The sequence below is a fragment of the Chroicocephalus ridibundus genome, chromosome 2 (genome assembly GCF_963924245.1).
Source record: "Chroicocephalus ridibundus chromosome 2, bChrRid1.1, whole genome shotgun sequence".
NCBI classification, from domain to species: Eukaryota; Metazoa; Chordata; class Aves; order Charadriiformes; family Laridae; genus Chroicocephalus; species Chroicocephalus ridibundus.
Window position 1 is genome coordinate 159598252 of NC_086285.1, and position 14327 is coordinate 159612578.

General features: G+C 47.2%; 1 protein-coding gene across 2 annotated transcripts in view; it reads right to left on the reverse strand.

The window, feature by feature from the left end:
* Positions 1-13986, reverse strand: part of ADCY8 (adenylate cyclase 8) — a 127955-nt gene extending 113969 nt beyond the window's left edge. For both annotated transcript variants that reach the window (XM_063327543.1, XM_063327542.1), the window contains exon 1: positions 12926-13986. In XM_063327543.1, the coding sequence (XP_063183613.1) occupies positions 12926-13864 (939 nt within the window). In that variant the 5' untranslated portion in view covers positions 13865-13986. The remainder of the gene's footprint in view (positions 1-12925) is intronic.
* Positions 13987-14327: the final 341 nt, after the last annotated feature.

Sequence of the window (14327 nt, forward strand, 5' to 3'; positions counted from 1 at the left end):
GAAGAAAACCAGAAGTGATCTCAAATACTCTTCCATCTTATACATCACCAAAAGAGTTCTTTAATAAATAACACTGGGATAGACCATTTGTAAATTCAATGAGGAAGTTTGCATGTTCTGGTGTCATGGAAAGAACCTGAACAGCAAAAGCTTTGTTAGCTGCTTGAAGAGGAAGGAACAGATACCTTAACAATCTTCCTACTAAGTTTCAAGGCCTCAGGATATCAAACGACTTAAACTTATACCCATCTTTATGTATGTGACTGCTTTTCTTGATTTTAAAATAATTGGCATAATGTTAAGATGCATTCTTTTACACTCCTTTTCCAAAGTCACATTATCTCTAAGAGCCGTCTCTTTAAAGCTTTTAAATTTTATTGTGTTGATTGTTGATGGGATTTGGAGTAACTGAATGCTTACGTTAGATATTCTCCTACGGAGGAATAGCAAAGAGTGGCTGTCATTAAAAAAATGTACATTACTATCCCTTAAAAATAAGTAGACAGAAGTACATTTTTACACAAAAGAAAGTAATAAGTCATTGGAAAAATAATTTCTAAGCACGAAGAGCTATTAAGATTATAAGAAGATTACTGGAGGCCCTATCATCCTGTACTATCATACAGGAAATGGGAAGACTTCATGTGTTTTTCTACCATTTCTTGTGGCCTGGTGGCTAGTGGAACATAGCAGACAAAAGCAATTACATTAGCACAAGTGAAATACACATAATAAATTTTCCTTCTCTTCCCATTATTGTCAACAAGCTGCTATTATTCTGGGGACTGTGGAGAACATGGAAACTATCATGGCATCAGTCAGAGTGACATTTAGCTACATTCTGGAAATGTCAAAAAAATTTTTACAGCAATGTCCTTGGGCAAGATTCATGTGACTTAAGTTCTGCCTAAGTCCCAAAGAGCAATTTTCATTGGCTACTCTGAAGGACCTTCAGATCTTGGAGGAATCTACTATAAATATCTTCGTTCCTTTTTGGGATATACTGCTCCCTTAATGCTTCAAGTATAGGCACTTAGCACCTTGATCAACCAAATCAAGTGTACACGTCCTACTCAGATTCATTGCAATTCAGAGGAGGGCAGGCAGGCAGGGAGGCTGCATCCCTGCAGTGCACTAAACAGCATAAAGGAATGTCTTTGCAACGCAATCATCTACGCTGCTAAACCACCAGAATGGTTGCAGGCACTGTTCTGCCCTTGGTCAACCAACCCTCCCTCTGCAATTTCCATGTGTAGTTTGGCAGTCATTGTAGACCTGCTTTTCCTATGGATTGGATGCAGGCGCCGTGTTTGGGAAGAGTTAATACAGCTACAGCCTTTGGGGAGAGGGATGGACTGAATCCTGAAACGTGTCCTAACTTTGCGTAACTCTTTGGGTGGCACGAGCTCAACAACCTTCAGACAATTTCACTCAGTGCCCAGGAAGGAGTGGATTTCTTCTTGCTTACAGCATTTCACAAAGATCAGGTCTTGATTTCTAGGTTTCCCTCAGTTCTAAGTGAGGCAGTTTGGATCTATGGGCACCAATCCTAAGAAAGAGACCTATAAAGGCAACAAATTAATCAGGGTTGGAATCTTCTCCATTCTTCTCATTGAAACTGGGCCACTGCATGCTGTCCTCAAGTGTCGCAAGTCTAAAGGGCGGGGAAAATGGCCAGTCTGGATGAATAAGGAACTTCTGATGGAACTTAGGAATAAAAGGAGGGTTTACCACCTTTGGAAGAAGGGAGAGGCAACTCAGGAGGAGTACAGAGATCTCGTTAGGTTATACAGAGAGAAAATTAGGAAGGCAAAAGCCCAGCTGGAGCTCAATTTGCCCACTAACATTAAGGACAACAAAAAAAAGCTTTTATAAATACATCAACAAAAAGAAAGCCAGGGAGAATCTCCATCCCTTACTGGATGTGGGAGGGAAAGTTGCAACCAATGAGAAGGAATGCCTTCTTTGCCTCCGTCTTCAATAGTCAGACCAGCTATCCCCAGGGTGTTCAGCCTCCTGAGCTGGAAGATAAGGATGGAGAGCAGAACAACCTACCCATAATCCAGGAGGAAGTAGTCAATGATCTGCCTCTGCACCTAGACGCACATAAGTCTATGGGGCCGGATGGGATTCACCCAAGAGTACTCAGGGAGCTGGCAGACGAGCTCACCAAGCCTCTCTCCATCATTTATCAACAATCCTGGTCAACAGGGCAGGTGCCACATGACTGGAAGGTGGCTAATGTGACACCCATCTACAAGAAGGGTCAGAAGGAGGATCCGGGGAACTACAGGCCTGTCAGCCTGACCTCGGTACCAGGAAAGATCATGGAGAGGATCATCTTGAGTGAGCTCTCATGGCAAGTGCAGGGCACCCAAGGGATCAGGGCCAGCCAGCATGGGTTTATGAAAGGGAGGTCCTGCTTAACCAACCTGATCTCTTTCTATGACTATGTGACCCACCTTCTGGATGCGGGGAAGGCTGTGGACGTTGTCTATCTGGACTTTGGGAAGCCCTTTGACACCGTCCCCCACAGCATTCTCCTGGAGAAGCTGGTGAATCATGGCATAGACAAGTGTACTCTTCGCTGGGTTAAAAAAACTGGCTGGATGGCCGTGCCCAGAGAGTTGTGATTAATGGGGTGGAATCCTCTTGGCGGCCGGTCACCAGTGGTGTCCCTCAGGGCTCAGTTTTGGGGCCAGTTTTGTTTAATATCTTTATTGATGGTCTGGATGAGCGGATTGAGTGCACCCTCAGTAAATTTGCAGACGACACCAAACTAGGTGGGAGTGTTAATCTGCTTGAGGGTAGGAAGGCTCTACAGAGGGACCTGGACAGGCTGGATCGATGGGCCAAGGCCAACTGTATGAGGTTTAATAAGGCCAAGTGCTGGGTCCTGCATTTCGGTCACAACAACCCCAAGCAGCGCTACAGGCTTGGGGAAGAGTGGCTGGAAAGCTGCCCGGCAGAAAAAGACCTGGGGGTGCTGGGGGACGGCCAGCTTAACATGAGCCAGCAGTGTGCCCAGGTGGCCAAGAAGGCCAACAGCATTCTGGCTTGTATCAGGAATAGCGTGGCCAGCAGGAGTAGGGAAGTGATCGTGCGTCTGTACTCGGCCCCGGTGAGGCCTCGCCTCGAGTGCTGTGTTCAGTTCTGGGCCCCTCTGTACAAGAGGGACATGGAAGTGCTGGAGCGTGTCCAGAGGAGAGCTACCAGGCTGGTGAGGGGTCTGGAGACCGTGTCATATGAGGAGAGGCTGAGGGAGCTGGGCATGTTTAGCTTGGAGAAGAGGAGGCTGAGGGGAGACCTCATTGCCCTCTACAACTACCTGAAAGGAGGTTGGAGAGAGGTGGGTGTTGGCCTCTTCTCCCAGGTGAATAATGACAGGACCAGAGGAAATGGTCTGAAGTTGTGGCAGGGGAGGTTTAGATTAGATATTAGGAAGGATTACTTTACTGAAAGAGTGGTCAGGCACTGGAACAACCTGCCCAGGAAGGTGGTTGAGTCACCATCCCTAGAGGTGCTTAAGAAATGTCTAGATGTGGCTCTTCAGGGCATGCTCTAGTGGCAGAGATTGTAGGTTGTTTGGTTGGACTCAGTGACTTCAAAGGTCCTTTCCAACCATGAAGATTCCATGTGAAAGCAAGAAGCATGGGGCTACAAGGAGGCCAGCAGAGGAGGTTGCTGGCACTGCATCCCAGTGCTTGTATAAACTATATGGCATTTACTTTCAAGTCCCCCCAGCACAGATGGACTATTGTAAAGGGATGTTGGTGTCACAGATGATTGGGCTGAAGTAGAATAGAATAGAATAGAATAGAACTTCAGTTGGAAGGTATCTACAACAATCATGTAGTTCAACTGCCTGACCAGTTCAAGGCTGACCAAAAATTAAAGCATGTTGTTTAAGGGCACTCTCCAAATGCCTCTCAAACACTGATGCTTGGAGCATTGACTACCTCTCTGGGAAGCTTGTTGCAGGGTTTGACCATGCTCTCAGTAAAGAAATGCTTCCTAATGTCCAGTCCAAACCCCCTGTGATGCAGCTTTGAAACATTCCCACCTGTCCTATCACTGGATACCAAGGAGAAGAGCTCAGCACCTCCCTCTCCACTTGTCCCCCTCAGGAAGCTAGAGAGAGCAATGAGGTCACCCCTCAGCCTCCTTTTCTCCAAATTAGCAAGCCCAGGGTCCTTAGCCACTCCTCATGCTTTTCAGCCATTAAGAGAATTATGTGGAACCAAGTCTTTTTAAAAAAGAGTAAAGTTATATGCAAACATTCCCACTCCATTCAATGTATTCACTATTTAACAAAAACGTGTGGGGCTGACAGAAGTCAACGCAGTATTCCTCTTTTGGTGCATCATGGAAGATGATGGGCATGTTTTGCATTAAAATCTCAAAGCAATTCAATGTATTAGTCACATATTACAGCAACTGAGAAAGGCAAATTTTCAAATAAAATGAAGCATAGAAACATAAAGTGATGTGTGTGGGTCAGCACAGGCCAATGATAAATTTAGTGATGAAATGGGACTGATCCTCGCTCCTAGTCCCTAGCTGAAATCTGTGGTGAATAACACTCCTTCGTCTAAAAGAATATGCATGTCTGGCACATTAAATTAGATTCACGCTGAGCAGGTGTGGGATGATTTCTATGTCAATTATAACTATATCTATTATTCTTATGAAGATTATTAATACTAGTAATCATTAGAGATACTTTCATATGTGATGGAGAATCATAGGATAAAAGTGTGTGTAAATCTAGATCTTGTGCAGTTATTTCAGTAACTGCCATAGGATTCAAGTAATTTCTTTACCTAAGATCCTTATGCCAGAGTTATAAAATACGTGGTACACAGGATAATACCATGTAGTTCTTCTGCGCTGATTGATTTTCCTGGTTATTATTATTTCTTATTTGCATTGTGACCATAATTCTGGATTGATGGATGAGGCTCCTGCTGTGGTAGAAGTAAAGCAAGCGGCACAGAATAGATAGCTCCATCCCTGAGTAGCTCCCAGGTAAACAAACCAGCAGAGTTTGAACAAAGGAGAAATAATAAAGTGCCTGGAGATCAGATCCCTCCAAAGAAATAAACTGATTTTCCTAATTAGGATTCTGCCACTGTTGAATGCTTCCACTGATTTCAGTAAAGAGGGATTTCTGTATTTTATTTTTAAGGGACTATGCTGTTAAAAATAAGGAAAATAAAGATACGGAAAAATACAAAACTGTAAAGTAACGATTAAATCAAAATTGAAAAAGAAAATTGAGTAGGTAAAATAATTAAATCATTAAACTCGTTCAAATAGTATTTCATTTATACCTGGGGCTACTGTTCTCTAAATTAAAACTAAGAGCATCATATAAAATTATAACATCAACACCAGACTATTTGGGAGAAGTACGATTATTTGTTGGGATTGTGAAAAAAAAATGGTTTGGGTTAGTTTTGACTTTTTTTTTTTCTTTACACTGATATGCTTCAGCTGTTTCTCAGACTGCAGCAATGGTTAATTAATGAACCCAGCAGCCTTCCTCTCTCCTCTAGGGCTAACTGCGTGAAACCTTGCAGCAGAAAAAGCTGGCAAATGAAATAGCAGCATTTTTTAAAATAGTCGCTAATAAACATAACTTGCACAATGAAATATTACTCTGTCAGCCAATGGCTGCCTGGCTTTGCAGTTCCCCCTGCGTACATTGCCTGATATTTTTTGTTCTAGATCAGGCAGCACCACACCGGTATCTCTGTCTGCAGACCTGGGTGTTTGGAGAGATAAGAGTGACAGAACTCACTCCAAGAGATTTCTGGAGGAGCTGGATGTCCGCATTTGTGTTCTCTTTCAGAAGAAATGCAGATTCAGAGCAATTCAGAGGAATTCAGGATTCAGAGGATTTCCCTAAAGAGGGTCCTGAGAAGTGTTCTTCCGGGCTCACCTAAAAATCCTAATGTCTGTGGGAGTTTATCACACTTTGTTGGCTTTAAATCAGGTCCCTAAATCAGGATGTTGGGAGTCTCTGGGTCAGTCAGGTCCTAATAAGATCCCTTAGTAAGATCCTTAGTTCCCAGAAATGCTAAGTACTCGGTACTTTTTGTACTTGATCCCTTTTGACCAGCCAGGTCTCTTTCATCCCTGATCTGAATGAGTGAGGCTGGTACCAAAATGCTCAAGATTCACTGCAGCACCAACTGGTCCATTTGCATTCATCTCCCTCCTTGGGCCAGATTGCAACTCTACAGTCCCTCCTGCACTGGGGCTGGCTACCAGCTGCACTGCACCAAAAACAGAGCAAGTGCAACACAGTGTGTCTCTGATGGAAGGGCTAGATGGAAAAAAAAAAAAAAAAAGAGAGAGGTTCAGAAGCCACAAAACAAGGTCCTTGTGCACCTCAATTTGCAGACACGTGACTACTAGAGTTTAAGCCAGCAACCTATGTTGAATGCCTCCATGCTCTTACAGATCTTTATACAACATGCAAAAAGAACCTGATGTCTCCGATTGAATATAAAGCAGCCAGCACGATGAATGGGAGGAGAGCTAGCTAGAAGGGAACTATGAACGGCAGGGAGTATGTCTGAAACTTCTTTTTCCCCCAGGACTTGAAGATTCACTGTGAGGTTTTTCCCTTATCTTTGGGCTGCTCAGACACAAACCCCCTTCCCCTACCGCCCCTGAGGGCACTGCCTATATCTTTTTGTTCAGACTTTGAACAGGGACTACCATTGTCTTTTGAAATGGCTGTATATCTTCTGTATTGCATCTCAATGGCTGGAGGCTCACCCCTAATTCAATATCTCCTGCCTCCCTAGGAAATGTCCTCCCTGTAGGCTGTATTTGGTTTTGAGGAGATAGAGGGGCAGCAGATAAGGAGGGAGAAAATAATCTGGGGAAGCTTTACCACCCTGAAAAAAGAGATTCAAGATTCATCAGGTCAGCGAGAGGGGACCAGATCATACAGTCTGCTGGTTGGGACATGTGCTTGAGGGAATGATTTAATAACATTATATAAAACACTAAAATGTTCAGCAAGGACACTGCCAGAGATGAATTCCTTAATCAGTTGGTTACAGAGTCAGGATTATTCTTTCTTTCTTTTTTTGGCTTGATGGATCTTAACCTTTTATCTTCACAGAAGTACATCTGTGCTGGGAATGGGGGAAGGTTTAATTTGGAAACTCTCTGGTGGGGCAAAAGAGGTGGATTTCAAACCCCTCTGGGGAAAAAGGGATTTAAACCTTGGTCCGCCACATCCCAGGTGTGCCACATCTGCCACATCTTCATCACTGTGTTTGTTACACAGAGGAAGAGCACAATCCCCTTCTCATCTGGCTTTGACATCAGGCAGGCACTGTGTGTGTAGTATAATCGCAAAATGTGCCCCCACTAGAACAGTGTTTGGATTCTGGCTAGGCTGCATGGTAACTTTAACATTGAGTCATTGAGGCACTTCACGGGATGCTCAGAAACACAAGTGCAGTTAAGTGCAAGAAGACTGCACTTAAAGAATTGTGATGTTAACAAGGTGCCTGCACGGATGGGGTGGTAGGAAGGAGACAAATAATGGTTTTCAGGTTTGGAGTTTCCGTCAATCTAAGCATCATTTTAAAAGCTTAATTCTTTTCTGTATACTAAATTTCACCTTTGCCATGAAACACTCTAGTTTTCCTTCTGCTTAGCCAGCTATTGCACAAATAAGGAGAATGGAGGAATGAGTCCTTCCACTCCCCGCCTTCTCTCCTCTCTGGAAAGAGAAGCATCCAGTAAACAGTTCTAGTTTTGCCCCTGTTCAGATCACATCATTGACAGGGTTGAGAAGTGCAGTAAGAGGATCGACTGGAGATGTTTATCCCCTTCAGTCTTTTGTGCAGGCTAATAAGGATCATTCCAGCATGATCTGCTGCTAACTGTCAGCTCTAAGTGCGCTGCTCTGGTGTGTGATTATTTTGCATTAGACATTGCTATTTTAGAGCGGTTCTTCTTTCTAGGCCATGAGAAACACAAGCAAGCAATAAATAAAACCTTAAAAACAACCCAGAAGTGTCCTGACAGCAGAAAGTGTCACATCAAATCTAGCAAAGCAACTTTCACTGGGGACAAGTGCCCTAACTGTTGTAGGCTGAAACTCACTGATAGAAGCAGGTTTCATTCATGTTTCTGCCTGAGTTCCTCCATTTTGGAGGAACTCTCTGAAGGAAATTAATCATCAAATTGTAAATATAATTAATGCATTTGTCCTACTTAGCACAACAATGATGCAGCTGCTTTAGAGAAAAGTGTATCCAATTCTAATCTAATTATGCTGTGACCCACTGATACTGGTCAGGTGATATTACAAGATATAAAAGGAAACCGGACCATAATCCAGTCTAAAGGTACACAATCAGGTTATAAGTCACCCACAACGGACTACGGCAAAAAAATGAATAGTAAATAATGCTATGAAAGCAACCATAGGAGTAAAGATGGAGTGTTTTGATTCTGATTCTCAGATGGTAGCCAACTTTGAAATATCCTTATACCTTACAGATTTAACAGATACTCCACAAACATTTGGCAGAAATTTTGAAGAGATGAGTGTGTTTTGTACATACTTATGTACTGTTATCTATGATCAGATTTTGGAAAACACGTAGCTGAAATATGCACATAAAAGCTGTCCGTTGCCACTGTATGATTGTACAGATTTATCTCTATAGGACTCCTTGTGACTTCATGAATCCTGCTTTTTCCGCTATTAATAGCCCTGAGAGAGGGCTTTGGGAAGAAAAACAAGCAAGCAAAAATCTCTCTATTAATTCACAGAACTGCCTAGACTTGGAAAGACAGATGCTAACAGAGGGAAAAGAAGGACTTTCCCTAGTCTTGGTATTACCCGCTTCAAGGTTGTTTCTAAATGTATTTTTAAATTTTGATTTAATATGCGTAATTTAGGACTTGATCCTTCAAGGCATCCATTATGCAGGTGACTTACTCACAAGAGTAGGCTTACTGACTCCAGTGGAATTTGCTCACGTGAGTGAAGAATGCACAAGCAAAGGATTAGAATCCAGAGTATGTTGTAGCTTACATAATTCCAAGCCTGTCAAAATTCATATCTATATTATCATCTGCCTACGTTACATAACACTAAGGAGCTCTGAGTTGTTTATTCTTCCCCATATGCCTGAAACACATATGCCGTCTAAGAAATTTTGGATTGTGTACCACATTACCACCAAGGAAAATGTAAGAATGAATGCAATACAAATTAAACTTTCATTTTGGATAATATCAGAGGCAAACACCAGCCCAGCATGGTATCTGACCAGGCACACAAATCAACGTACTTTACTTGTTTACCAGTAACGTCTTGCATTTCTCGTTTGTTTCCTGACAGAATCTTTAGTCAAGTCAGTAACAGTGTTGCCTTTACCTAAATCATGGTATCAGGCCCTTTTTTCATAGCTCTTCCTGGTTGAGGGGCAGCACATTGCTCAATATTTCAGGATGGGGTCAGTTGCATTTAAGGGTTGTCATATCTCCCCAAAAGCACTGAGCACTTGGTAGAATTGAAACTCGTGAGTCTATGTTTGTTTTGTTGTGTTTGGTTGTTTGTTTTTTTTAAAGAAAAAAAAACAAAACAAACCAACAAATCTCAAGGCAGTCTTTCCTCTTCGCCTTTACCTAGGATACTGGTTCAAATTAATTTTGAGATGCAAGGAAAGAAAAAGCAGATGACCTCTTCAGTCATCTGCAAGATACATCATTACTGCAAGAAAAAATGGGGAAGAGTGGGCTTTGTTTGTATTCATGATAATGCATACTTTGTTAACTTCAACAAATAGCTGAATCAGGCAGTAGTACTGCATGCTTGTGTTCAGCATTACTAATGATTTGAACTGCTTGTGAACATATTTATCAATGAAAACTAAGATTAATTAAGAGATTAAGGGAAAAGAGGTCACTGCACTTGATTTTCCTCTTGTATAAACTGTTGCAACTTTATGAGTTTAGATAGACTTATAACTGATTTGCACGCGTGTGACTGAGAAAAGGATCAGTACCATTGTGCCCATGGATACTATTGAGTACAGTAATAAATTGACTCCAGGATAGACAATTCTTTCTGTTTAGAATTGAATTCAATATTTCCTCTGGATGAAATCCTGGTCTCATAAAAATCAGTGGAAAAGCCCTTATCTGTACCATGATCAGAGTTTTGCCCTCTGCTTTTTATTTTTTTTTTTTCATTGTATACTTCAACTCCTGGTTTTGGTCCAGTGTGAGCAGCCGTCTGCATCCTGAGGCACAGCAAGATGGTCACAGATATTGCTACATAATCAAATAGTTCATTTAGTCTTGTAAGGCTTCTCTGAAGGGAAGATGCGGTATTTTACCTGGGAAAATAAGCTCTGTGATGAAAGAGAGTGCTTTGCCTGCAAGATCAAGAAATCTGCGTTGCCTGAAAGATTTCCTATATAACCTTGATGACACAGTCATTTAGATTCTCTGTGTTCACCCATGAAGTAATAGTTATATACCCTTCATCAGCCATAAAAGCCTTTATTCTCTAACACTTGAAAACGCTCTGCAATCCTCTGGAAAAGATACAAAAAACGGTGCAACACTGCAAAGTAACTAAGCAGGGCTGCGCCTCTCCCCGGGAGCCCGGCCCGGCCCCCCACAAAGCCCCTCGCCCGAGCGCTGGGAACACAGCGCAGGGAGGCGCGGAGGGTGCGCAGCGCCGTGCGCGGGTGCGCAGGCGGCGGGGGCCGCGGGAGGCAGCGGGCAGGCTCCCGCCGGGGCCGCTGGAGGGAGCCCCCGGGCCGCGCAGCGGCCGCGCAGTAGCCGCGCAAGCAGCCGCGGCTGCTTCAGCACCGCGCCAGAGGACAGCGCCCCGGCCGCCGTGCTGCGCGCCCCGCGCATCCCCTCGCGGTGGGTCCGCGGCGGCCGTTCCGCGGGGGGGGGGGGGGGGGGAAGAGAGTCCCCGTCCCCCTCCGAGCTCGCCCTTCCATCGGGATGGGGAGAAAACCCCGGGATGGGGAAGGACCCGGCCTCTCCCATAACGGGTTGGAGGCAAAGGGCCGAAGCGGCGCCTAATTAGGCGATGTTAATTGGGCTCTGGGAAGGCGTAAATCAACACCGACGTGTGGCAAGCTGTGCGGATCCTGTTAAGGAGATTTATATGTGTAGTTCATGAAGGCAATCATCTGGCTGGTAATCTCTCATTGTGCACTGCTCAAAGGCAAGTTCATTCACACAACTGGCAAGGTACCGGGGCTGCCAAAAGAAGATATTAGTATCTCTCCTGAGACACGTCTTTGTTTGGAATGTCTGTGGAAAATGTGTGTGTGTGTGTGTGTGTGTGTGTGTGTGTGTGTACTGGCTAAACAGCCGTGACACCTGTGCATAATGAGAGAGCAGCGCATTACTCATAGCTCCGGGATAGGACATGGAAGTAAATTAAGAAATCAGCATAACTCACACAGCTTTTGACCCAGCAGTGCATGGGAGAGGAACGCGGCGCGTGGCTGCAGTTCATTCATCAGCACATTACCAAGAGCTGGGGAACAACTCTGCGCAGTCTGGTTGTCACACAGCCATAGGGCTCAGCCAGGCGCAACACACTGGGACAGCTTTTCCCAAAACAGGGTGAGCCTGGCCGCTGGGAAGTGAGGTCAAGACAGCCCACAGCTAACAAGTGTGTGGAGGAAGGGGACGGACAGCGGGGGGTAGGGGTGTCAGAAGGGCTAGAGTCTGAGGGAGGTAGACGTACCCCAAGAACCATCATCATCAAAACTTCCCAGTGCAGGATCAGCCACTTGCCAGCTGCGCATCCCGGCACTCATCATGTAAACAACATGCCACCAACACCACATTCCTCTGCATCCTCTCTCCTTTGGGGATTATCTGCCAGTACCTCCACCCCCTTCCCCCTGACTCCCCAGAGCTAGCCAAATGGCGATGATAATCCGCTGTGAAATATTGGTAGCACTGTGGCAGTCTGGGGGGGGGGGGGGGGAGGGGAGGGTAAGAGAAGGGAAGGGAGCAGCAAGAATCTCTAGGATTAATTTACCCTAGAAAGGCAGTGTTTTCTTGCCTTGCAGGGATGTTGGGAGTTTGGTGCACTCTCACTTTCATGTGGAAGAAGCCAGGTGAGTGTGAATTCAGGTTAGTCCTGGTTTTAACACCTCAGACCCCGTACTTCTCAGAGGTTTGCACTGCACCACTCCCCCGTGTAACCATTACTCTGTCCTAGACATCACTTGTAAAGACGCAGCACATTTGCCCCACGACCACCAGCAGAAAAGGCTTCTTGGTGCCCTCCAAAGACAGCCTAGGATCTCACACCAAACCTCCAAGGGGAACTTTCCCCTGATTTCACTGGGGCATTGCTTTGCTCTCCCAGCAAAGGAGTGGCATACTTTGCTCCTGTTTTCCCGTAGCCCAGACAAGCTGCACTGCACATATGAAAGTACCAGTCCTCCCAGCAGATTCAGAGTTAAAAGGCATGAGAAAGTAGAATGACAGATGAGCAGTGGGAGAGCTTGGCCAAGACAGGGTCGTGTCATGCCATGGACCACTGCTGGAAGTAAGAGGGGGAATGATAAATGACCCATCCTCCCCACTTGCCCCAGGATCTCCCCTCCCCAAGTCTATTTCAAGGGACAACAGTGAAGTGAATGTACAACGAGAGAGGACAGAGTGGTCAGGAAGTGTCCTCATCCCCAGCTTGAGGTGAAACCTTGGGACAGGCATTGGAGGAGTGAGGAGGGGAAGAGGAGAAGGTTGCATTTTGCCTACGGTCTCCCCTCCAGGTAACAAACCTCTGAGCACCTGACTAAAAGGGAGAGGATCTCTTAGGACACCCCACACCTCCTCTCACCCAGTCTGATGGGGCAAGAGGAAGGTTCCCACCCTTTCCTCACCACGGTACCTGGTTGAGGGAAGTCACGGCCAACCTGGGGATAACCAGCTGCATGACGAGCTGCAGGACAGAGGTGACCAGCCCAGCCAGGATGGCCCACGTGAGTGGCAGCGGGAGCATGCTGTAGGTTGCAAAAAGCGTGAAGAGCACATAGCCAATGCCGTCCCCAAGGAGGCCACAGCCCAGGCCGGCTGCCAGGATCTGTGTGGCCATGGCCACCCAAGTGACCACACCGCTGTACTGCAGGTAGGTGTACGAGGTCGTGTCCTTCCTGACCACCACTAAGGCACAGATCACCACCTCGATGCCAGTGAAGAAGCCCAAGAGGATGCCCTTAATGGGGTCCATGGGAGCAGAGGCCAGGGTCAGGTGGAGGAACAGCAAGGTCAGCTTGGTCAGCACGTCCAGGATGTTCATGACCACCTCGGATTTGCGCCGCTGGCCCAAGAAATAGCGCTGGTAAAGGCGCTCCAAGTCCCGAGACTTGAAGGAGTTGCGGAGAGTGGGGAAGATCACCCCGCGATAGGTATAGCCCCAGTTGAGGAAGAAGTCGGAGTTGCTGGGGGCACAGTCCAGGGGCAGAAAGCCCAGGTCCCCGCTGCTGCTCGTGCGCTCCGGGAAGACTTTGGTGCCTCCGTTGTTGTGGCGCTCGCCGCCCAAACTCCGGCCGGCCGACTGTCGCCGGAGGTGGTGGTGGTGGTGGTGGTGGTGCGGCGGGTGGGGGTGGTGGTTGGGGCAGCAGGTCTCCTCGGAGCTGAAGCCCTTGCCCCCACCGCTGCTGCTGCCGCCGCTGCTGCTGCTGTGCTCCTGGATGAAGCGCTGCTCGGTGATGTGGCGCACGGCCGTCTGCCACAGCAGGCGCTGGGGTCTGCCGCTGCCGGGGGGGGTCCTGTTGATGGTGTAAAGTTCATCGCTGTCGCTCAGGCACCGCACCTCCGAGAGCTCCATGGCGGTGACTGGCGGGGGGCAGAGCACCGGAGGGGGGGAGGGGGGGGACGGACGACGGGACGACCGTCTTTGGGGAGGGGAGCGGGGGGAGGGATGGAGCCGCGGGAGAGGAGGGAGGGGATGGAGGAGGGCGGGCGGCGGCGGCGGGGTGGCGGTGGGGGGATCACATTTATAGGCAGGTCCCCGGGTCCGGCTGTTTGGCTGGCGGCGGGGCTGGTTTGCCGCCGGGGTCGGGGGGGCGGCTGCGCCGGCTCAGCGCAGGCGGCCCTCGCCCCGCGCCCGCGCCCGCTCCCGCGGAGCCCCGCGGAGCCGCATCCCGCGGACCCCGGCTGCGGCGCAGCCCCGGCGCCCTGGCGGGCTGGGTGCGCGCCCTCCTCGGGGCGGTGAGCAGGGAGGGAACCGAGCCGCGGGTTCGGAGAGGAGGAAGAGGGAGGAGCGGAGCATCTACGGGCGCAGCCCCGCT